Source organism: Panulirus ornatus, chromosome 47, assembly GCF_036320965.1.
Source record: "Panulirus ornatus isolate Po-2019 chromosome 47, ASM3632096v1, whole genome shotgun sequence".
In the NCBI taxonomy this organism is placed as follows: Eukaryota; Metazoa; Arthropoda; class Malacostraca; order Decapoda; family Palinuridae; genus Panulirus; species Panulirus ornatus.
The window spans coordinates 20098354-20124958 of record NC_092270.1 but is presented as its reverse complement, the minus strand read 5'-3'; the positions used below and the strand labels follow the sequence as shown (position 1 = coordinate 20124958).

Genomic DNA, 26605 nt, shown 5'->3' with positions numbered 1-26605 from the left:
CTTTTATCCCATTTGCCTTTGTACAATTGCACTATGCATGCATTCCACCAATCCTCAGGCACTTCACCATGAGCCATACATGCAATGAATATCCCCACCAAACAGTCAACAACACAGTCACCCCCGTTTTTAATAAATTCGACTGCAATACCATCCAAACCCGCCGCCTTGCCAGCTTCCATCTTCCGCAAAGCTTTCACTACCTCTTCTCTGTTTACCAAACCGTTCTCCCTGACCCTCTCACTTCGCACACCACCTCAACCAAAACACCCTATATCTGCCACTCTATCATCTAACACATTCAACAAACCTTCAAAATACTCACTCCATCTCGTCCTCACTGCACCACTACTTGTTATTACCTCCCCATTAGCCCCCTTAACCGATGTTCCCAATTGTTCTCTTGTCTTACGCACTTTATTTTCCTCCTTCCCAAACATCTTATTCTCTCAAAAATTTAACAATACTCTCTCACCCCAACTCTCATTCACCCTCTTTTTCACCTCTTGCACCTTTCTCTTGACCTGCCTCTTTCTTTTATAAATCTCCCAGTCATTTGCACTATTTCCCTGCAAAAAGTGTCCTAATGCCTCTTTCTTCTCTTTCACCATCGATCTTACTTCTCCATCCAACCATTCACAACCCTTTCTAATCTGCCCATCTCCCACCTTTCTCATGCAACAAGCACCTTTGTGCAAGCCATCACTGCTTTCCTAAACACATCCCTTTCCTCCTCCACTCCCCTTACGTAGAATGGCCTTGTTTAGGGCCTCAGCTGCCTATGCCATCTCAACTGAAAAAAAAAAAAAAATACATCCTCCCAGCTTTTGGAGGAATAAGGCAAGAACTTGCTGATCCTCATATATCTGCTGTCAAAATAGAATTATCAATTGCTGAGGTAGCTTGAATTTCAAAATTACTGTCAAACTGTTTTAGCAAGACAGATCAAATAGCATTCTTTTTCAGGCTTTTTACAAAAGATCCAATAAACAACGCACCCTTACTCTCATGAAAACACAAGTTCCATTTCCCAAAGGCCCTATACATAAAAACCTTGCTTAACAGCATTTACCACACCACTTAGCAAACAACTATTAACTAATACCTGTTGTCTCAGTATTTCCAATAGTGTGTGGCAGCAGCCCTCTATATGAAATGTTACCATTTAGGGAAGTATCATGTGATCAGCCTTAACATAATGTGTATGTAAAATCATACATATCCTAATCAGCTTATGAATCAAATTTATCTCCCAACTCTGCATCAAGGAGCTGCAAAAACATGTTTAATGCCTTGAGGAAATATTCCAATGAGCTATTCTAGTTAAATACCCATTAAATATATAGTTAAAGAACATGGGAAAATATGTCTGCTGAGAATCATATAAGTCCTGATCAATGTATTACTTACTGAAGACTGCCCATCCGCTGAACGAGCTTTCCTTAAACGACTTTTGCATGCATCAAGATCCAATCTGAAAAAAGTATATTATATAAGTTTACATTCAAACTCGTTACACATTCTTGAATATCGAAAACAAAATAACCCATGTGAGCAACTCTCAAGTTTCTTCACTCACACTATCATATCCCTTGATTTATAAAACCACAAATTTACTTCATCAACTTCTATGAAACAAAATTTCTCCTCACTGGCACTTTCGTTCTTAAAATACAATCACACCATAGACCATGTGATGGACTAGCAACATTCTGAACCTCCATTGTTTACTGTGTCCCCTTACTTCCCAAGCTCCCTATTTTCAGCTTCCCAATTACACATTCCTTTTAAATGTATGTGCTGGGACCAGTGGCTGATTTTCTGTGGAAGTGGGGAGAACCAATCACCATCACCTTAACAGGATACATTTTTTCATACACAATCACCATTTCCTGTGTTAGCCAGGTAGTGCTAGAAACAAACATAGAAAGGTCGCATCCACTTACATCCATTCTTTAGCTGTATTGTGTACTTTATCAAAACCGCTGCTCTCTATATACAACCATGCTCCACAAACCTTTCCATGGTTTACCCTGGACACTTCAAATGCCCTGGTTCAGTCCACTGACACTATATCAACCCCAATATACAACATCATTCCAATTCATTGTATCCCATGCATGCCTTTTGCCCTCCTGCATGTTCAGGCTCCAATCACTCAAAATCTTTTTCACCCCATCCTTCCCTCTCCAATTTAGTCTCCCTGTTCCCTCCATTTCTGATGCATATACACACTTTGTCAAACTTCCCTTACTCATTCTCTCCATTTGTACAAACCATTTCAGCACACCCACTTTTGCTCTCTCAACCACACTCTTTTTATTACTACACATCTCTCTTACCTTTCATAACTTACCTGATCGAACCACCTCAAACCCAATATTGTCCTCAAACATTTAATTTCCAATTCATCGACCCTCATCCACACACTCTTATCTATAGCCTATGCCTCGCATCCATATTATATTGTTGGGACTATCATTCCTTCAAATATACCCATTTTTGTCCTCCCAGATAATGTTCCCTCTTTCCACACATCCTTACTGTACCAGGGATTTCCCCCTAAAGCTCCATCATCTGTTCCTTATGGTACCTTACTGGGACAGAGATATATGTTTGCTTTGAAGAATAAGAGTGAAAAATACCAGCAGAAAGTGAACTGCTTATTGTATTTATTCACCTGAAGTACAAGTATGATAAAGATGACTGAGGGGGGGACTTGCTTAAGGTGCTAAAAGTACAAGTGAGTGAAAGTTCACTAAGTGATGAGTTTCTCCTAGGAGTTTAAAGTATATGTGCCAGTATGAAGGGAGGAAAAAGAATGGTTGCTGGCGAAAATGGGGCTACATCAAGGATGGGACATCCCCATAGATGTTTAATCTGACTATGTTGGGGTAGCGAGAGAGGTAAGTACATGAGGTCTTAGAGAATGGGATGGGTCTACAGTGTGCTGGGCATATAAGTTAAATCAATCACTCTTTACAGATGACACAGCTGTAACAGCAGACTCCAGAAGCTAGTGAAGGAGGTTGGAAGAGTGTTTGGAAAGAGATAGCTGAGAGCAAATGCAAACTAAAGTACAGTAATGAGGTGCAGTAGAGGAACGAGACAGGATGATGAGGGTGTAAGCCTTAAGCCTGAGTGGGGAGAGCCACAAGGAAGTGAAGTGCTTTACATATCTGGGAGTACATGTGGTAGTGGATGAAACCATAGAGGCTGAAGTAAGTTATAAAGAGCATATGGAAGAAAAAATTAGCATCTGTTGGCACTAAGACAAGTACGTTTAAAGGTATAGTAGCCCTAACAGTTCTGTATGGAAGAGAGTCTTAAGACCTAAATGCGAAAGGGGAGAAGGTGGACAAATTAAAAATGAAATGCATGGGGATGAGATGTGGTTTGAGGTGGGTTGCTCAAGAAAAGAATACATAAAAGAGGTGGGGTAGTAAGCACAAAGTGATCAAAGGAGAGCTAGGGGGTGCTGAAATGGTTCAAACATATGAAGAACAAAGAATAACTGATTTAAGAGGATACAGGTGTTAGAGGAGGGGGGAACTAAGGGAAAAGGGGAGATCAAGATGAAGAGAGAAATATGTTGTGAGGGAGACCTTGAGGTATAATATGCTGAACATCCGGGAGGCCAAGAAGCATGCATGATATACAAAGAATTGGATCAATGTGGTATAAATGGAGGGACATTCAGCCAATACACTGAGCAAGGACATATGAAACAGTCAAGGTAAATCATGGAGTAGTCTGTGGGACTTGGCTGTCAATGGTATGCTCTGTTTTCAGTACATTACAAATGACAGCCAGAGAGTGGATGTGTGCATATAAGACTGTTGTTCATCTGTTCCTGATGTATCTATGATGTGGAAAAGGCAATTTGGTAAAACACTTCAGTTCAAGAGAAATCTGAGCACTTGGACACAGCTTCAACCACTCCTAGTTAAACAGCAAAATCCCTAATACAGTAACTAGAAACATGTCAACATAATATCCATCTTGTAACTGTCCAAACCAACTAGCTTCCATTTTCCCTAATACCCTATATCACTGCTAATCATCATTATCTAAATTTCTTGAAAAACTGATCCAAAACAAATTCAAGCAAAAGATCCCACTCTGACACACACAGCATGCCTTTTGGCCTAATCGGTCTATTATGACAGTGTACAAACACCTTATATAAAACATCTCAGATGGCTTTAACCAGCCACAACCACCCTCCTGCACAGTACTACTAGTAACAGACATCAACAAATTATTTCACAGTGTTGCCCAACATTTCCTAATGGATAGCTACATATGTTGCTTAACTCCACCCTCACCAAAAATGACTTGCCCAACATATCCTAATACATATGTAGCTTAACACCATCCCCCAAAAAATTACTTGAGTTCCTATCCAACTCCACAGCTGACCATCAAGCCAAAGTCATCCATAAAGCTTCAACTCTAAAGTCCTTTAAACTTTATGATGAAGTCCCTAAGGAAACACCTCTTTATCAAATCCTCTTCAATTTCTTGCTACACAGCCTCCCTATATGCCAAGAAAATCACAGTGTGAAAGTCCTCTCATATGCACATAATCTCACAGTTACATTCACAACACCCTAATAACAAAAAAGCAACAAAAAATACAGCTCGACAATCAGAACATTTGTTTGTTCAAAATAGAATGTTTGCATTCCCACAGAAAACAACCTTCTTTCTCTTAATCCCTAACAGAAATAAATCCAATCTTCATCCTCCACAGTCACATTCACAACACCCTAACAACTGAAAAGCAACAACAAAAACATACATAACTACAATGGTTGTTTAATTTGTTTATGGATGGGGTTGTTAGGGAGGTGAATGCAAGAGTTTTGGAAAGAGGGGCAAGTATGAAGTCTGTTGGGGATGAGAGAGCTTGGGAAGTGAGTCAGTTGTTGTTCGCTGATGATACAGCGCTGGTGGCTGATTCATGTGAGAAACTGCAGAAGCTGGTGACTGAGTTTGGTAAAGTGTGTGAAAGAAGAAAGTTAAGAGTAAATGTGAATAAGAGCAAGGTTATTAGGTACAGTAGGGTTGAGGGTCAAGTCAATTGGGAGGTGAGTTTGAATGGAGAAAAACTGGAGGAAGTGAAGTGTTTTAGATATCTGGGAGTGGATCTGGCAGCGGATGGAACCATGGAAGCGGAAGTGGATCATAGGGTGGGGGAGGGGGCGAAAATTCTGGGAGCCTTGAAGAATGTGTGGAAGTCGAGAACATTATCTCGGGAAGCAAAAATGGGTATGTTTGAAGGAATAGTGGTTCCAACAATGTTGTATGGTTGCGAGGCGTGGACTATGGATAGAGTTGTGCGCAGGAGGATGGATGTGCTGGAAATGAGATGTTTGAGGACAATGTGTGGTGTGAGGTGGTTTGATCGAGTAAGTAACGTAAGGGTAAGAGAGATGTGTGGAATAAAAAGAGCGTGGTTGAGAGAGCAGAAGAGGGTGTTTTGAAATGGTTTGGTCACATGGAGAGAATGAGTGAGGAAAGATTGACCAAGAGGATATATGTGTCGGAGGTGGAGGGAACGAGGAGAAGAGGGAGACCAAATTGGAGGTGGAAAGATGGAGTGAAAAAGATTTTGTGTGATCGGGGCCTGAACATGCAGGAGGGTGAAAGGAGGGCAAGGAATAGAGTGAATTGGAGCGATGTGGTATACCGGGGTTGACGTGCTGTCAGTGGATTGAATCAAGGCATGTGAAGCGTCTGGGGTAAACCATGGAAAGCTGTGTAGGTATGTATATTTGCGTGTGTGGACGTATGTATATACATGTGTATGGGGGTGGGTTGGGCCATTTCTTTCATCTGTTTCCTTGCGCTACCTCGCAAACGCGGGAGACAGTGACGAAGCAAAAAAAAAAAAAAAAAACTACAATGAAAACATTTACTTGTTCAAAATAGAATGTCTGCATCCCTACAGAAAACAACCTTCATTCTCTTAATCCCTAACAGAAATAAATCCAATCTCCATCCTCCAATAACCCCACATGATACCACTCGCACTCAATAAAACTTCATCCTCATTAAATATTACATATGACATACATGACATTCATTCCCCATGCAACAAATATCAACGCAAAACCAATAATCAAAGTAATGCCCAAAGAACACTAACCTGAACCGGCTTTGCATAAGAAAAAGAATCCCGCAGTAACCAATACTCCTAATCCATCCCCACTGTGCTAAAGTATGCCTCATCTGCATGATCATCCATTGCTTCATTAGTAAACATAACATAACTACAAATCACACATTCTAAAGCATTCAGAACAATAACTAGTTACATTGCAACCACAAATATTCAAACCTGAGCAAAAAAAAAAAAAAAAATATTCTAGTTCCTTCCTTGTGTATTAGTGACATGTGCAACTGTGTGTATTTCATGAATACTTCTGTCATCAGGCTCTTTCTCATTGTTTGTTTGTTCCCAACAACCTCCCAGAAGTGAGAGGGGACAAACCTGGTATATAAAAAATATCTATATTTACTTATTTACAAAACTTTTTACCCAACCTCCTAAAAGTGGGTGAGGGCAATGAGTTAATAAAAATAATTCATATGTATTCACTTAGAAGACTTCATAATAACTTACAGTATTCTCATCTATTTACCATATTAAACACTCCGAGTCTATTCCATTTACCTTTTAGTTTCTAGAAGTCGTTTCTCTCTTGTGATTGTTTTCATTTCAGTTTCAAGAAACTTTCTCATTGGCTGAACATATCCTTGGACGGCATTACTGACAAATTCTCTTTCCACTAGTCCTAAACGTTGCTGAGCTCCACCAACTTTCTGTAGCGCAGAACCTGTTTAATCATAATCTTATTATCTAGGGATAGTTTAAAATATTAAGATGTTAACCTTGCTTTAACATAACACATAGATCTCCTTCCGTGGACTGTGTTCATTAATTTTTGGTTTTCTGACTTAAGGTGGCTGATTTAGTAGACATAACTCCTGAATTACTTTATCATGAAATTATAAGAACTAGTTTACTCTCATATACAATTCTGAGGTTTTTGTCTTTTGGAAAAACAAAAGTTAAATATCAAATATTCTGTTACCTGGCAGATTTTCAAAGAAATTAAACAGCTGCAGACACAGCAAGTCTGACTTGGTTCAGGGAATGCACACTCCTTTTTTGTCTCCATATTGCTCTGCATTATATATGCTGTGACAGGTCAAGTTCTCATATCTTGTTTTAATTTCTATAGTGGAAAAAAAAGTGCTACAAGGTACACAACTCTGGATCTAACTACACGCAAAGCTCATACAGACAGAATGTTTCACATAGGTACAATCGATGTCTAGCACCCACATCCCACAAGAAAAATTAAAATGAATAAATATAATAATAACAAATCAAACTGCCACACTACTTCATAATAAAAACTTAACCAAAAATTACTTTATGTAAAGAATTCAGATTGCAATTTTACTTACCACATTCCTACATACATATGAATGGCATTAATTCAAGCTTTCTCCAGAACAGTTTGAGACAAGATAAAATGGATAAGATCTATCATCATAATCTTAAAGAACACGATAAAATAGGTAGGTTGTATCACCATAATCAAAAAAAAAAAAAAAAAAAGGCTGAATGTGTTTGACGATAAGAGTGGCATATATAGGGTGCTTTGGTCTGGGTGGTGTGCAAAGTGAGAGGGTCAAGGAGAATGATTTGGTTAAGAGAGTAGAGGTAGTGAAACCTTTGCGGATGATGAAATCTGACAAGGCAGTAGGCTTGGATGGTACTGCAGTAGAAATTATTAAGAAAGGGGGTGACTGTGTTGATGATTGGTTGGCAAGGATATTCAATGCTTGTATGAACCATGGTGAAGTGCATAAGAATTGGCAAAAAGCATGCATAGTGCCACTGCAAAAAGGCAAAGGGGATAAAGGTGAGTGTTTAAACTACAGAGGCATAAGTTTGTTGAGTATTCCTGGCAAATTATATGGGAATGGTATTGATTGAGAGAGTGAAGGCATGTATAAAGCATCAGATTGGGGAAGAGCAGTGTGGTTTCAGAATTGGTATAGGATGAGTGGATCAGGCATTTGCTTTGAAGAATGTTTGTGAGAATATCATACTTTGTCTCTGTCTCCCGCGTTCATGAGGTGGCGAAAGGAAACGGATGAAAGAATGGCCCAACCAACTCACATACACATGTATATACATAAACGCCAACACATGCACATAAACATACCAATACATTTCAACGTACACACACACACATACATATACATATATACACATGTACATATTCATACTTGCTGCCTTCATCCATTCCCGTCGCCATCCCACCACACATGAAATGGCACCCTCTCCGCCCATGCACATGAGAGTAGCGCTAGGAAAAGACAACAGAGGCCACATTCGTTCACACTCAGTCTCTAGCTGTCATGTGTAATGCACTGAAACCACATCTCCCTTTCCACATCCAGGCCCCATAAAACTTTCCATGGTTTACCCCAGACGCTTCCCATGCCCTGCTTCAATCCACTGACATCATGTCGACCCCGGTATACCACATCCTTCCAAGCCTTTCACCCTCCGGTATGTTCAGACCCTAATCGCTCAAAATCTTTTTCACTCCATCCTTCCACCTCAAATTTGGTCTCCCACTTCTCCTCGTTCCCTCCACCTCTGACACATATATCCTCTTTATCAATCTTTCCTCATGCACTCTCTCCTTGTGACCAAACCATTTCAATACACCCTTTTCTCCTATCTCAACCACACTCTTTCCATTACCACACATCTCTATTACCATTTCATTACTCACCTCACACCACATACTGTCCTCAAACATCTCATTTCCAAAACATCCACCCTCCGCAGAACTCTATCTATAGCCCACACCTCGCAACCATATAACATTGTTGGAACCACTATGCCTACAAACATACCCATTTTTGCTCTCCGAGATAACGTTCTCGCCTTCCAAACATTCTTCAATGCTCCCTGAACCTTCGCCCCCTCCCCCACCCTATGACTCACTTCCGCTTCCATGGTTCCATCTGCTGCCAAATCCATTCCCAGATATCTAAAACACTTCACCTCCTCCAATAATTTTCCACTCAAACTTACCTCCCAATTTACTTGTCCCTCAACCCTACTGAACCTAATAACCTTGCTCTTATTCACATTTGCTCTCAGCTTTCTTCTTTCACATACTTTACCAAACTCAGTCACAAACTTCTGCAGTTTCTCACCCGAATCAGCCACCAGTGCTGTATCATCAGCAAACAACAAGTGACTCACTTCCCAAACCCTCTCATCCACAACAGACTGCATACTTGCCCCTCTCTCCAAAACTCTTGCATTCACCTCCCTAACAACCTCATCCATAAACAAATTAAACAACCATGGAGACATCACGCACCCTTGCTGCAAACCGACATTCACTGGGAACCAATAACTTTCCTCTCTTCCTACTCATATATATGCCTTAAATCCTTGGTAAAAACTTTTCACTGCTTCTAGCAACTTACCTCCCATACCATATATTCTTAATACCTTCCACAGAGCATCTGTATCAACTCTTATCATGTGCCTTCTCCAGATCCACAAATGCTACATAAAAATCCATTTGTTTTTCTAAGTATTTCTCATACATTCTTCAACGCAAACACCTGATCCACACATCCTCTACCACTTCTGAAACCACACTACTCTTCCCCAATCTGATGCTCTGTACATGCCTTCACCCTCTCGATCAATACCCTCCCATATAATTTCCCAGGAATACTCAACAAACTTATACCTCTGTAATCTGAACACTCACACTCACCTTTATACCCTTTGCCTTTGTACAATGGCACTATGCATGAAGAATGTATGTGAGAAATGCTCAGAAAAACAGATGGATTTATATGTAGCATTTATGGAGCAAGGGAGCAAATGGGAACTTCAGTGAAGGGCGCAAATGGGGAGGTGATAACAAGTAGTGGTGATGTGAGAAGGAGATGGAGTGAGTATTTTGAAGGTTTGTTGAATGTGTTTGATGATAGAGTGGCAGATATAGGGTGTTTTGGTCGAGGTGGTGTGCAAAGTGAGAGGGTTAGGGAAAATGATTCGGTAAACAGAGAAGAGGTAGTGAAAGCTTTGCGGAAGATGAAAGCCGGCAAGGCAGCAGGTTTGGATGGTACTGCAGTGGAATTTATTAAAAAAGGGGGTGACTGTATTGTTGACTGGTTGGTAAGGTTATTTAATGTATGTATGACTCATGGTAAGGTGCCTGAGGATTGGCGGAATGCGTGCATAGTGCCATTGTACAAAGGCAAAGGGGATAAGAGTGAGTGCTCAAATTACAGAGGTATAAGTTTGTTGAGTATTCCTGGTAAATTATATGGGAGGGTATTGATTGAGAGGGTGAAGGCATGTACAGAGCATCAGATTGGGGAAGAGCAGTGTGGTTTCAGAAGTGGTAGAGGATGTGTGGATCAGGTGTTTGCTTTGAAGAATGTATGTGAGAAATACTTAGAAAAGCAAATGGATTTGTATGTAGCATTTATGGATCTGGAGAAGGCATGTGATAGAGTTGATAGAGATGCTCTGTGGAAGGTATTAAGAATATATGGTGTGGGAGGAAAGTTGTTAGAAGCAGTGAAAAGTTTTTATCGAGGATGTAAGGCATGTGTACGTGTAGGAAGAGAGGAAAGTGATTGGTTCTCAGTGAATGTAGGTTTGCGGCAGGGGTGTGTGATGTCTCCATGGTTGTTTAATTTGTTTATGGATGGGGTTGTTAGGGAGGTAAATGCAAGAGTTTTGGAAAGAGGGGCAAGTATGAAGTCTGTTGGGGATGAGAGAGCTTGGGAAGTGAGTCAGTTGTTGTTCGCTGATGATACAGCGCTGGTGGCTGATTCATGTGAGAAACTGCAGAAGCTGGTGACTGAGTTTGGTAAAGTGTGTGGAAGAAGAAAGTTAAGAGTAAATGTGAATAAGAGCAAGGTTATTAGGTACAGTAGGGTTGAGGGTCAAGTCAATTGGGAGGTGAGTTTGAATGGAGAAAAACTGGAGGAAGTGAAGTGTTTTAGATATCTGGGAGTGGATCTGGCAGCGGATGGAACCATGGAAACAGAAGTGGATCATAGGGTGGGGGAGGGGGCGAAAAACCTGGGAGCCTTGAAGAATGTGTGGAAGTCGAGAACATTATCTCGGAAAGCAAAAATGGGTATGTTTGAAGGAATAGTGGTTCCAACAATGTTGTATGGTTGCGAGGCGTGGACTATGGATAGAGTTGTGCGCAGGAGGATGGATGTGCTGGAAATGAGATGTTTGAGGACAATGTGTGGTGTGAGGTGGTTTGATCGAGTGAGTAACGTAAGGCTAAGAGAGATGTGTGGAAATAAAAAGAGCGTGGTTGAGAGTGCAGAAGAGGGTGTTTTGAAGTGGTTTGGGCACATGGAGAGAATGAGTGAGGAAAGATTGACCAAGAGGATATATGTGTCGGAGGTGGAGGGAACGAGGAGAAGAGGGAGACCAAATTGGAGGTGGAAAGATGGAGTGAAAAAGATTTTGTGTGATCGGGGCCTGAACATGCAGGAGGGTGAAAGGAGGGCAAGGAATAGAGTGAATTGGAGCGATGTGGTATACCGGGGTTGACGTGCTGTCAGTGGATTGAATCAAGGCATGTGAAGCGTCTGGGGTAAACCATGGAAAGCTGTGTAGGTATGTATATTTGCGTGTGTGGACGTATGTATATACATGTGTATGGGGGGGTTGGGCCTTTTCTTTCGTCTGTTTCCTTGCGCTACCTCGCAAATGCAGGAGACAGCGACAAAGTATAATAAAAAAAAAAAAAAAAATTATGGATCTGGAGAAGGCATATGATAGCAATGATAGAGATGCTCTGTGGAAGGTATCAAGAGTATATGGTGTGGGAGACAAGTTGTTAGAAGCAGTGAAAAGTTTTTATCGAGGATGTAAGGCATGTGTGCAAGTAGAAAGAGAGGAAAGTGACTGGTTCTCGGTGAATGTCGGTTTGCGGCAGGGGTGCGTGATGTCTCCATGGTTGTTTAATTTGTTTATGGATGGGGTTGTTAGGGAGGTGAATGTAAGAGTTTTGGAGAGAGGGGCAAGTATACAGTCTGTTATGGATGAGAGAGCTTGGGAAGTGAGTCAGTTGTTGTTCGCTGATGATAGTGCAGGTGGCTGATTTGGGTGAGAAACTGCAGAAGCTGGTAACTGAGTTTGGTAAAGTGTGTGAAAGAAGAAAGCAGAGAGTAAATGTGAATAAGATTAAGGCTATTAGGTTCAGTAGGGTTAAGGGCCAAGTCAAGTGGGAGGTAAAATTGAATGGAGAAAAACTGGAGGAAGTGAAGGGTTTTAGATGTCTGGGAGTGGATTTAGCAGAGAATGGAACTATGGAAGTGGAAGTGAGTCACAAGGTGGGGGAGGAGGCAAAGGTTCTGGGAGCTTTAACGAATGTGTGGAAGGGGAGAACGTTATCTGAGATAGCAAAAATGAGTATGTTTGAAGGGACAGCGGTTCCAACAACATTCTATGGTTGCAAGGCGTGGGATATAGATAGGGTTGCGCAGAGGAGGGGGATGAGTTGGAAATGAGATGTTTGAGGACAATGTGGTGTGAGGTGGTTTGATCGAGTAAGTAATGAAATGGTAAGAGAGATGTGTGGTAATAAAAAGAGTGTGACTGAGAGAGCTGAAGAGGGCGTATTGAAATGGCTTGGTCATATGGAGAATGAGTGAGGAAAGATTGACAAAGAAGATATATGTGTCAGAGGTGGAGGGAACTAGTAGAAGTGGGAGACCAAATTGGAGATGGAAAGTTGGAGTGAAAAAGATTTTGAGCAATTAGGGCCTGAACATACAGGAGGGTGAAAGGCGTGCAAGGAATAGAGTAAACTGGAACAATGTGGTATACCAGGGTCGAAACGTACTGTCAATGCACTGAACCAAGGCATGTGAAGCATCTGGGGTAAACCATGGAAAGGTTTGTGGGGCCTGGATGTGGAAAGGGAGCTGTGGTTTTGGTGCATTACACATGATGGCTAGAGACTGAGTGTGAACGAATATGGCCTTTGTTGTCTTTTCCTAGCACTACCTGGCACGTGCGCAGGGGGAGGGGGGGTGCCATTTCATGTGTGGCAGGGTGGCAATGGGAATGAATGAAGGCAGCAAGTATGAATATGTACATGTGCTTATGTGTATATGTCTGTGTATGTATATATATATGCATACGTTGAAATGTATAATGTATGTATATGTGCGTGTGTGGACATGTATGGATATACATGTGTACGTGGGTGGGTTGGGCCATTCTTTCATCTGTTTCCTCGTGCTACCTCACTAACGCGGGAGACAGCAACAAAGTATATTAATAAAAAAAAAATGTATATTTGTATATGGTGATATGTATATGTATGCATATGTGTGTGTATCCCTGGAGACAGGGGAGAAAGAATACTTCCCACATATTCCCTGTGTGTCGTAGAAGGTGACTAAAAGGGGAGGGATCAGGGGCTGGAAATCCTCTGCTCTCGTTTTTAATTTTCCAAAAGAGGAACATAGACGGAGGCCAAATGAGGATATTCCCTTAAAGGCTCAGTCCTCTGTTCTTAATGCTACTTTGCTAATGTGAGAAATGGCGAATAGCATGAAAAAAAAGTGTGTATGGGTGTTTATGTACATATATGTGTATAAGAGAGGATGGGTCATTCTTTGTCTATTTCCCGGCGCTACCTCACTGACACGGGAAACAGCAATCAACTATAATAAACACATATATAAAAGTGGTTAGGTTCTGAAACAAACCAAGTGGATGACAAGACTTGTGGTTTCATTGCACAAACAACAGTACTGCAGTTACATCCTGTAACAAAACATGCATGGCTATACGCAACACAAGACTTACAGTCATCAAGTTATACCTCTAGCAGACAAACCAACATAATGAAAACCTTATACACAATTCTTGCTCATCAGTAAGTTCAGCAAATCATAACATACACAAGGAAGCACATAAGTAAAAGGAGAGTAACCAACCTGCATTTACAAGGTACTCAGCTGTCTGAGTTTGTTCATGACAGGGACCCCTAAAGTAAACTATTACAGAGGGATTTCAAATGTAAAGTTGTAATCTCACATATTACCACATTCTCCCCACCTAACAAAGTTCACATGGAATAATCTTTGGAGATATATGAGGGCACAACGTGCTCACTCAGATCTATGAACTTGCACTAGTGAAGACATTTGATCAGGCATTGTAGGATGTTCCTGAGAGGTGCTTTCTTGAGGAAATATTTCATTAGATGATTTTCAACATAAAAGCTCCAGGTTCACACCAGTATCTGACATTTCTTGACTGTTCAGTGGCTGAGACACAGAAGGATTAGTATCCACCTGTCACTTCCGCCACCAGTCAAGGGTGCAAGATGCCTTAATGAAACAGAACTCTACCATCCAGAAACCTGACATGGGCATACTCAGGATTTGCTTCCACTATTTCAACCTCATCCACCAGGGGATTATTCTTGCTATGCCACACTTGCTATCTTAAGAGGGCCAAACATTTATGAATGAGTCATGTAGGTAACATTCGGCCTAATGTGGACCTCCTAGAATGCTGGAAGAAACGCTCAGGTGATGTACAGTTAGTTGAAGTACACGACAATGATCAGATGGAATGGAAGGCATCTGGGAGAACCATCTCCCATTGAGATACATCAAGGTGCTCTTCTGAGAGCCAGCATTATAGTCTTCCATGTAACTCCATTATACCTTTCGACCCGTCCATTGCCCATAGGGTTGTAGGAAGTAGTACAACTGGTAGCTACCCTTTCTTCAACAGAAGATCCTTTATCTCTCTTGACATGAAAGGTGCACCTCTGTCAGAGTTGATATATGCTGGCATACCAAACATGGCAAACATTTGTATCAAACTTCTGATAACAGTACTGGTAGTCATGTCAGGGCAAGGGAAGGCAAATGGAAGCCATGAGAATTCATTTCATCTATGACAGTTGAGCATATATTTGTTTCTTGATTGTGATGGAAGTGAGCCTTTAAAATCCAAGTTCAGCTTCTCGTAAGGTTGTCTTAATCAACTGGCCAGAATCCAACTTGCAGAACTGAGGTTTGGGCTCAGAACATACTTGACAAGAAGCAGTGATTCTCTTTACATCTTCGATAAAGTAAGGCAGATTCCAACCTCTGCATGCTACTTCCAGTACAAAATGATTTTGTAAGAATTCATGACCCAAATCACATCACGAAACAAGCTAGGTAACTCCTTTAGCTTAATACCATGGTAAGTTTCTCCTTGAAGCTCTAGGTCCACAGTACAATGACCCAAGGTTTTCAAGGAAATAGATACATCGACCATGGAAACTTCTCCTGTCAGGATGGATGGTTAGCTTGTTCATTTTCACTATGCTATCATGCACAAAGTTTTCAGAACTACCAGCATTACTAAGAGCATTACCAGGAATCCCACTGAACAGCGTACAGATTTATCAAGGCATGAAGATGTGGCTTCAGCTACTGTAGCAAGCATTGCTGCAGAATGTTTTGAGTTGAGGAGACTATTTGACTGTTTCACTGATTGACATACCTTAGCATAATGCTCCTTTTTCTTACATTTCAAACATATCTCCCTAGTAGAACACTGCCTGCAGTGGTAGGCGTAGTAACCACAGAAGAAACAGAGAAGCGCTGGCTGTAGCAAGAGAAACTGTATCACCTTTCTTTTGCGTGATTTCTAAATCATCTGCATGATTCAGCAGTTGGGGCACCGCAGCATTTATTGGTTTAGCCACAGAATAAGATGCAGAATATTTCTATGCCATCTCTAATGTGCAGGCCCACTCTTACACAGTCTTTAAATTCGGGGATTGTTTCCTAGCAGTTGCTGGCGTATTGGGCCTGAGGGTAACCCATTAGTAAAGGCATCTATAACATAAATGTCGCATGCCTCCACTGCAGTCACAGCTTCAATGCCTGGAGAAACTGGTCTAGACTCACCTGGTTCTTGTCTACAAGTGGCAAGAACATGTCTGGTGAATATTTCATTTTTGGGTTTCACATACAACACTGTCAAGGCCTTCTCAGCTTTTTCATACATATCACACTCTGTTATGTAGTCATACACCTATGGATCAATGTAGTTAGTCAGGAGAACAAGTTGACTACACCTGTGGATCGATGTAGTTAGTCAGGAGAACAAGTTTATCAGCTGCAAGAGAAGTGTTCTGCACAGCCAGGGAAAAGTCTGTAAATGTCTTAAGCCAGTCTGGATCTGCATTAAAGTGGTTAGGGCACAGAAACCATTCCATGACCTCTTAGAAATTGTTTCTGCTGCAAATTGAAGCAAACCAACTGGATAACAGTATTTGTGGTTTTACTTACAAACAACAGTACTGCAGTTACACCCTGTAACAAAATGTGTAGCTATACACAACACTTATACTCAAGGTATACATCTAGTAGACAAACCAACATAAACAAAACCTTATCCATAATTCTTATGAATTTGGATGAATATGTACATGTGTATATATGTATATGTCTGTGTATGTATATGTATGTATACATTGAAATGTATACATATGTATATGTGCATGCATGGGCGTTTATGTATAAACATGTGTATGTGGGTTGGTTGGGCCATTCTTTTGTCTGTTTCCTTGTGCTACCTTGCTAACGCGGGAGACAGTGACAAATCAAAATAAATTATTAACTACCCAGTCTGTTAAAACTGAAATCTGTTAAATCAGGGGTCTACTGTTTAAATGTACCAGGAAACATAAAACAATATAATATCGAGTGAATTCTATTAATAAAAACAGAAAATAGCAAACTCTGAATCCTCATGTAGCCTTCTCTTCATTAGAAATGTTTATTCTCAAAGGCTTCCTCTTCTAAATAATTTGGTCTCCTCAAAATCAAAAACCCTTTTCAGATAATAACTGCCTTCCTCAATGAGGGTACCTGGGAAATTTTTGAAAGCAGTAACATCAGAAGCAGCAGCCTCACCAATCACCTTGATGCGGTGGTAATTGTAGCATTTCCTAAAATTTGTGAACCAACCAGGACCTAGTTGAAATGTCTCTGCTGCTCCTTCTTCTGCTGCCACATCATCATATATACTCTAGGCCTTTGCTTCTCCATAGCAAAACTTTAGGAATACAAGGTTTTAGTTGCAATGACTAACGTTACACTCTTGGCACTCTCCCTGATCTTCTCTGCACTATCACAAATAGTCTGTAAAGTAGATTCACTAAGTCTAAGGCATGCAGAATATTAGCTGTTCGTTCACCTCTCTTATAACATTTGAGCACATCCACCTTAACCTAAATGGCAATAGCCTTTATATCTTAACACCACTGATGCAAGAAAAACTTAACAGAAGCTTTGGTGGCACGATACAAGGGGCATAATATGCGCAATACACAGTATACTGCAGCACATGGTACTGTAACATTCCACGACTACAGACAATTCCGACACCATGCGTACATGCACTTTTTGCATGGCACTGACAATGCCATATGATCACACTGCCAGCCTAATGATGATCATGTTATTCCAGCCTTGAGCTCACATAAATTAAAAAAGGTGTAAATGGACCATGTGAACTATTCTAAAAATGGCATAAAACAAGAGGTCCCTTTAAGATAAAATGAGTAGATTCTAATAAGACAATCTAACAAAAGAAAAATAATAAAACATACCATATGCTGTCCCAGGGCCAAATTCATTTCCTGCTTGAACCATATCCAACCCTAAATATTCCAGGTTACTAAGTCTATTTGGACGGCGTTTTTCAATCTTTTCAAAGATCATATCTTCTACCCTGTTCCCTGTTAAAATCCAAAACAAAATAAATCAGATGATCATTAAGATCACTCTTTCATTACACAAAATCAGCATAAGTTTTCATCATTTTCCAGATACAAGCTATTCATTATGAACACCTAAGAGCTTTTCAATCTACCTGGATTGGGAATAAGTACAGCTTCTGCACCAGTCAACAGTTTTTCAGTCCAATGTCTGGCTGATTCAGCTTGAAGAGACAGAGACTCAAAGTGACCATCCAATTCTGTTTTCTCTGCACTTCCAATTTTTTCTTCTGTGTACTGAAAAAAAAAGTTGCTCATACATCTCAATAAGCATTAAGTTAAAAAACTGAAATCCTAAGAACCAAATCAACCTAATGAGAGTCCCACTAACAACTTTTTTTTACACATTTCATAAAATCTACCTGATGATGCAAAAAAAAAAAAATGACTCTCTACTGCCGCTTTTACAACTTCAAGTCTTTTCACATAAGGACAAATGGTGTGTGCAAGTTACAATAAGTTGCACTGAACGGTGGGTGATGTTAAGTTACATAGGGATGAGCTGGACTCGCTACACACACTCTGCTGGCAAAGTGTAGCTATAGGAAGTACCAGAAAAGGAGTGACACAATATGTTAGGCAAAGAAGCTTAAAAGTAAGTGAGGTATTATAGTGGGACTGTCAGGCTCAAGGGGCGAATTACACATTAAGCTGCGTAGTCTTAGGACTGATTACACGCTAAGCTGCAAAGTCTTAAGCCTAAGACCTACAGACAGCGAAGGGGCTTATATGTGCTGTGTAGGGAATATTATTGTAAGCAAGGTCCATGACATTATATGTCCATTTGTGTATCATGCAGAAACATCTATTTAAAGAGTAATGGGTCAAAATTAAGGGCACAAGTGTTGTTAGTGGTTAACAAAACAAATAATAAACTTTCTAAAACAGTAGCTAGGGTGGGAGTCAGCAATTTCAGGAACTACTTTCTCACATTTTAAGAAGCTTGAATTAGTTATCTGCAAGACGAAATTGCAACAAAATGTCAAAAGATTATATTTTCAGTTGTACTGTACATGTACAATCATTGGATGTATTTCTTGAGATTTGATAGACAAATTTGTAGGGAGAAAATGTCGCCAATTATGTTTCTAACTGCAGTGTACATGCATATCCAATGGGCACATATCTTCCTTTTATTTTCACACTTGATCACTGTTTTCTGTGTTAGCAAAGTAACACAAGGAACAGACAAAGAAAGACCACATCCACTCCCATCAATTCTTTAGCTATCATGCGTAATGCACAGAAACCACAGCTCCCTATCCAAAACCAGGCCCCACAGAACTTTCTATGGTTTATTCCAGATGCTACACATGCTCTCCATGAATAGCACATCGACCCCAGTAAACCACATTGTTCCAATTCACTCTATCCATGCACACCTTTGACCCTCCCACATTTTCAGACCTTGATTACTCAAAATCTTTTTCACTCCATCCTTTCATCTCCAATTTGGTTTCCCCATTCTCCTTGTTCCCTCCACTACTGACACATATATCCTCTTTGTCAGCCTTTCCTCAATATTCCCTGCAAATGTTCAAACTATTTCAACACACCATCTTCTGCTCTCTCAACCACACCCTTGTTTTACCATACATCTCTCTAACCCTTTCATTAATTACTCAATCAAACCACCTCAAACCACAAACTGTCCTCGAACATTTCATTTCCAACACATCCACCCCTCTCAGTACAACCTTGTGAACAGACCATATCTCACATCCATATTATTTGCTGGGACTACTATTCCTTCAAACATACCCATTTTTGCCCTTTAAAATAATGTCTCTTTCTATATATTCTTAAGTGCTCCCAGAACCTTCCCCCTCCCCTAAGACTCACTTCCACTTTCATGGTTCCATTCACAGCCATGTCCACTCCCAGATCTCTAAACCCCTTTACTTCCTCCATTTTTTCTCCATTCACACGCACATCCCAACTAACCTGTCCCTCAACCCTGCTAAGCCTAAAAACCTTGCTTTTAGTCACATTCACTCTCAACTTTCTCATTTCACATATCACGTGAAAGAAATGTCTTACAATCTACTACTTCACGACATCTTTCGGCTCCACAAAAGCTTAAGCCTAAGGTTCATTAGCTCCTTAATCCAAAACTGACTTAGACTCTTGAAAGTGACCACAGCTTTGCAACACTATTAGATTTGTAAAATATAATACAAGTGACAGTGTGATCTGAACCATTATATCTTATCTACAATATTCAATAACGCAAGAGTGGTGATAGTTGTTATGAGAGGGTGAGGAAACTTTGGGATTGCTAAACATACTAATTAAATGCTTTTATAAAAATCAAGAGACTATAAAAATCTCACCTAACCTCCCACAGATACTGTAAATTCATCTGAACTTCCAACATTCTAGCAAAAACATATCTGACTTTTATCATACGATTGAACACTGTACTAACTGCCCGTGAACGTAAATATAGCCAATAGATCCAGCGTCTGCTCATGCCACTACTCAACTTCCTCACAAACAGCCATTCCATGTAGACTTGCGCAGAGGAGCAAATCATTGTTAGTTTTCTCTACACTAAATCCTGGCTGCTAAGGTAGGTTAGGTGAGGTCTTTGTATGTTCTGATGAGTTTTACGAGTATATCACTTACTTTTACGATAATGAGCCACAGCCATAACTCTCACCACTCTGGCTTTATAAAAATATATAAAATAAAATCTAATGCTTCAAATCATGCTGTACCATTTCGTAATGCACACTACACTACCACTGCACGACAACACCACCCAATACCCGTAACCAATAGTGATGCAGACCAAAGCTGGGCTTACAGCAAATAAATGATAAGCAATTTACTTTTTTTACTTTGCTATAAAGCATCCACTACATAACTAAATAAAGAGCCATATAAAGTTTCACCTACATAAATTATGAGCCTTAGAAGTATACACCTACGATGGGAAGCCATATAACAGAAAGGATTCATTATTCTAACTGTACATGTAAATGAAAGATTATAAGAGACATTATTAAATTAACCTCAAAGCCAGAAATAAAATTTAGGATTTGGCTTCTCTCCCTCGCAAGTGGAAACTCAAAAAACTAATACGTCATGACACTCCATAAGAGCAGTACATAGAATAAATCCCTACCATACTTGTCATTATCTATAAAATGAAATACATATTTAAAACGTTCTTCCTATTCGGTACTTAACCAACCCCAGTCCACACACACACACACACATACACCCTCATTTTATGTACATTATTTAACTATCGTCCATTTAAGTGATAGACTTATTTACCTGGACTGCACGAGTCAAAAACTGGCCAGCTTGGCCTGCAAGTTTCTTTAGATCCATCTGGCCTGATAAATAGAGTGATAAAAGTGCACGTCAATAGGCAAAGAAGGTTGAGGTGGCTGGCCAGTATTGACACAAGACCTTCCAACCTCACACAACAGATGGCGCCACAATGGCCCCCCCAACCCAATGGCCCCCAGACCCGGTAGTCCTTGCAGACGACGCATATATAAAGTCCTTATCAAGGACCGAGATATAGATTAGAACAATCCCTCATGAATATAATGTTTTCCCCGACAGTTGGAAAGGTATATGCATGATATATTAACAACTCCCCTTAAAACGGGCACACAATTTCCCCTCCGCCATGACATGGGAAAGATAAGCCATGCTACTTTCTGCCCAATGTTCATTAACTACCAAACCAAACGTGGCCAATACAAGCTCGTATTTGGGATTCTATTTGAATTACAGTAGTGGTTGTCTATCACCCAAATGGCCATTAGGTAGTCTAAATTCCGCCGAAAAGGTCAAAGTCTGGCAAAACCTTTCTTTCTTATGATTGACCAGAAACAACCTTTTTCCATTAGGTGGAAATGCTACGTCTATTGTGATAACTATCAGTTCATAATTCAAACAGTAATTGGACTATGGAGATACATTGTAAGCAATGATCCATCACGAAATAGCCGAATAAGAAAAGGACTTTTCTTAACTCATGTTTGCAGATTACCGCGTCAAATCAGCTGCATCATGCTGTTTCCTTTTACCCTGGAGAGTTTCCAACTTAGCCTCTTAGGCCTGTGGAAATAAACAGTTTGCCCAGTGTCACATGAAGCCATGGGTAAATCAAAGCTTAATAAGCTACGTAGGGAGTCTCTCCTGACCAGAATAATTACATAGCAACCCATTATGAATTCTAGGTGCACCAATCATTGGCCACTTGCATGTGTCTGGGTCACGCACCATGAGCCATGTGGGTCAATACGTCCTACAGTTACTGTTAACATGGGAGGTAGTTAGTTAGTCAACCCATTGTTACACTATGGACCTTATCTTTCTCATGTCTTCACTAATTCCTGCCTTCTGTTTAAGGTTTTAGTTACAGGTGTGTTTATTTAACGCTCTTTAGAAACATGAAGACTGAGGGAGATCCAGTGACAAGACACCAATGCAACCGTAATATTTAACTAGGGCATGATGCTAATTGGTCATTTTCCTCTGCTAAGTACAAAAACAGAAGAGGTGAGACAGCTTGCCCGTGGGGCAGCTTTAGGTGAAGTGTCTTCCTGGTCTCGTGGTGCTTTTCAATTGGAGGTGACGTTGCCCTGGTCCTGTCCCTTTAGCTAAGTGTACCACGAAATTTCGGTGCCGAAATTCCAAAGGTTCCAGTGGTGTCGCTGTAAGAAGGAGTTTCTGACATCTTGTCTTGTTGCTCTAGAGTGGGGGTTTTCTGAAGGTCCTATCGTGCTAAGGTTATGTCGTGCTACTGCATGAAGAAAGTGGTGCTGTCAAGGTCCCATGGTACTGTTGCAGGAGGGAGGAGGCGATGCTAAGAGTCCATGGTGCTGGTGCACGAGAGTGGGGCCTTTGCCGAGGTCCTGAGGTGTTGTTGCAGATGGGGGAGGGGTCATTGTCAGGGCCCCGTGGTGCTGGTGCAGGTGGAAAACCTGTTCTAGGTCAAGGTGTGGTTGTGGGAAGGAAGAGGTGTATTCGAAGTCGACTTCTTGACTAGGCTAGCAGTGTTGTACTGCAGATGGGGAGGTGTTGCCGGGATCTACAAAAAAAAGAGTAGAAGGGTAGTCATAAATTTAGCACAGTTAAGGTGGGGAGGTTATACAAGTTGGTTAGCTGGCGTCTCAATGGGTGACTTTAACATAGTCAAAACTGACGTTTCAGTGGGTGACCTTATCATAGTGTACTATAGTCAGTACACACCACCTCCACTCTAGGAAATTCGTCTCCATCAAGTAACGCTCGCAATTCATTCTGTCCCATGCGTGCCTCTCACACTCATAAATCTTCATGCCATTTTACCTCACAGCCTCTTTCACTCCAACTTTCCATCTGCTCTGCCCACTTTTGAAATATAGATCCCCACAATCAGTTTTTCTCACCTCATTGTCTCCATATGGTCACCTCTCCCAGTCAAACTGCACATACTACCACAAACTGCTCTTACATCCATTTCTTACATGATTAACATAATCCTCATCCAGTATTGTCCTCAAGAAGTTCCTTTTCAACATAACCATAATGCATTCCTTTGTACTTTGGGCCCAAGACTGGCATCCATACAATGCTGTTGGGAGCACTGTAACTTCAAATATGCCCACCTTTGCCTTAAGACATTGACTTCTTCCACACACTACTCATTGCATCCATGACCTTATTCCCCCCTCCCAGTTATCTAAAGCACTCCACTTCCTTCAAGTTGTCCCAGTGAAACTCACACCTAAACCTCCCTGTTTCGCCTGCTACACCTCATTACATTACTCTTGTTCATATTATCTCTTGGATACCAGCTTCTGCAGTTTCTCTTCCACCATTGTCATATGTGAACAGCAATTGACATGCCTACCAGTTGCCCCAGCATCATGTAGCCCTTCTCCTTGCTCAAACACCCTACATTTAACCTCCTTGCAACCACTTCCATGGATATTCAGATTATACAATTTTGACAGATTTGCCTTCATCTGGAACCATTCAACCTCCTTCCTTCCTAATTAATACAGTTTTAGTATCTATGGTTTACATAGACCACAGACTTAACCTTCACTTTTACCTCTTGCCTTAGTGCTCTTTTTACTAGCTACAAATTTCAATTTGTATTTTTTTTTTTACTCATGCTTGGCCTTGAAGACTGGTTTGTGATGGGACTTGTTGCTACTGAAGCATTTTCAAACCCACTGGAAAAAGGTTTATGATAGGGACAGGGTTTTTTGACTGTAATATGTTCAATTCATATCACAGTGTGTAGTCTAGCATGCATTTTATTGCACTTAACACATCCATCTTGTCATAAACTTTCTAGAAAAATAAAAAAAAATTATGGAGAAGAGGAAAATCTTGTTTCAGAAACAGTTCCACAAAACAGACAGTACTAGCCAGTACTAATTAGTCTGATATATGCTTGAAGAAATTCAACCTAGGTAATAAGGATGGGACAGGGTAAAAGAAGGCCTCAATACAATCATTGTTTATCGAGAAATAAGCTTCCGGGTTGTGTGCGTGAGAAGAGTTTAGGAGTCGACATTGTCCCTAACCTGTCACCTGACAAAAATGGTCTCAGATGACACTAACCCTCCTGATACTCTGGTGTGTAGTACTGGTAATATACCTCCCTGGTCATTGGCTGTTCACCTTGGAAGAGAGAATAATTCTAAGTATTTAAAAAAAATTGGGAGGTAAGTTTGAATGGAGCAAAACTGGAGGAAGTAAAGTGTTTTAGATATCTGGGAGTGGATCTGGCAGCGGATGGAAGCGAAAGTGGATCATAGGGTGGGGGAGGGGGCGAAAATCCTGGGAGCCTTGAAGAATGTGTGGAAGTCGAGAACATTATCTCGGAAAGCAAAAATGGGTATGTTTGAAGGAATAGTGGTTCCAACAATGTTGTATGGTTGCGAGGCGTGGGCTATGGATAGAGTTGTGCGCAGGAGGATGGATGTGCTGGAAATGAGATGTTTGAGGACAATGTGTGGTGTGAGGTGGTTTGATCGAGTAAGTAACGTAAGGGTAAGAGAGATGTGTGGAAATAAAAAGAGCGTGGTTGAGAGAGCAGAAGAGGGTGTTTTGAAATGGTTTGGGCACATGGAGAGAATGAGTGAGGAAAGATTGACCAAGAGGATATATGTGTCGGAGGTGGAGGGAACGAGGAGAAGTGGGAGACTAAATTGGAGGTGGAAAGATGGAGTGTAAAAGATTTTGTGTGATCGGGGCCTGAACATGCAGGAGGGTGAAAGGAGGGCAAGGAATAGAGTGAATTGGATCGATTTGGTATACCAGGGTTGACGTGGTGTCAGTGGATTGAATCAGGGCATGTGAAGCATCTGGGGTAAACCATGAAAGCTGTGTAGGTATGTATATTTGCGTGTGTGGACGTATGTATATACATGTGTATGGGGGTGGGTTGGGCCATTTCTTTCGTCTGTTTCCTTGCGCTACCTCGCAAACGCGGGAGACAGTGGAAAAAAAAAAATTAAAAAAATTAAAAAAAAAAATTGATGAAACAGACAATGAATAGTTCTTCAAGAAATGCAGGGATAGAACAACCTCAGGACATAATGAAATGAAATTATGCAAAAAGCATGTCAAAAAATATTTAAAGTACTTTTATAGTAAAAGAGTAATTGATGAATGGAATAAGATGACTGAGGAAATGGTTAAAGCAGATAGCAGATATAAATTAATAAAACTGTATGACAAAAGAAAATGTTTAAGAAATGGGGCCCCACAAGTGTAAAATTACCTCCCTGTAGATTACAAATAGATAATCACGCTAAATATTTACAGATATTTGAGTTATTAGGTATAGTAGAGTTGAGGGTCAAGTCAATTGGGAGGTAAGTTTGAATGGAGAAAAACTGGAGGAAGTAAAGTGTTTTAGATATCTGGGAATGGATCTGGCAGCGGATGGAACCATGGAAGTGGAAGTGAATCATAGGGTGGGGGAGGGGGCGAAAATCCTGGGAGCCTTGAAGAATGTGTGGAAGTCGAGAACATTATCTCGGAAAGCAAAAATGGGTATGTTTGAAGGAATAGTGGTTCCAACAATGTTGTATGGTTGCGAGGTGTGGGCTATGGATAGAGTTGTGCGCAGGAGGGTGGATGTGCTGGAAATGAGATGTTTGAGGACAATGTGTGGTGTGAGGTGGTTTGATCGAGTAAGTAATGTAAGGGTAAGAGAGATGTGTGGAAATAAAAAGAACGTGGTTGAGAGAGCAGAAGAGGGTGTTTTGAAATGGTTTGGGCACATGGAGAGAATGAGTGAGGAAAGATTGACCAAGAGGATATATGTGTCGGAGGTGGAGGGAATGAGGAGAAGTGGGAGACCAAATTGGAGGTGGAAAGATGGAGTGAAAAAGATTTTGTGTGATCGGGGCCTGAACATGCAGGAGGGTGAAAGGAGGGCAAGGAATAGAGTGAATTGGATCGATGTGGTATACCGGGGTTGACGTGCTGTCAGTGGATTTGAATCAGGGCATGTGAAGCGTCGGGTAAACCATGGAAAGTTGTGTGGGTCGTGGATGTGGAAAGGGAGCTGTGGTTTCGGGCATTATTGCATGACAGCTAGAGACGGAGTGTGAACGAATGGGGCCTTTGTTGTCCTTTCCTAGTGCTACCTCGCACACATGAGGGGGGAGGGGGATGGTATTCCATGTGTGGCAAGGTGGCGATGGGAATGAATAAAGGCA

At 40.9% G+C, this 26605-nt stretch overlaps 1 protein-coding gene across 4 annotated transcripts in view; it reads right to left on the bottom strand.

Annotated features, from left to right (window-relative positions):
• Window positions 1-21365, bottom strand: part of EndoB (SH3 domain containing GRB2 like, endophilin-B) — a 127052-nt gene extending 105687 nt beyond the window's left edge. For 3 of the 4 annotated variants that reach the window (XM_071689918.1, XM_071689921.1, XM_071689920.1), the window contains exons 1-5: window positions 21195-21359; window positions 18005-18146; window positions 17742-17870; window positions 6683-6845; window positions 1411-1474 (exon numbers count right to left, since the gene is read on the bottom strand). In XM_071689918.1, coding sequence (XP_071546019.1) covers window positions 1411-1474; window positions 6683-6845; window positions 17742-17870; window positions 18005-18146; window positions 21195-21251 — 555 coding nt within the window. In that variant the 5' untranslated portion in view covers window positions 21252-21359. Of the gene's footprint in view, window positions 1-1410; window positions 1475-6682; window positions 6846-17741; window positions 17871-18004; window positions 18147-21194 lie in introns of all 4 variants that reach the window. The other variant, XM_071689919.1, reaches the window with a different exon arrangement.
• Between the last annotated feature and the right edge of the window lie 5240 nt (window positions 21366-26605).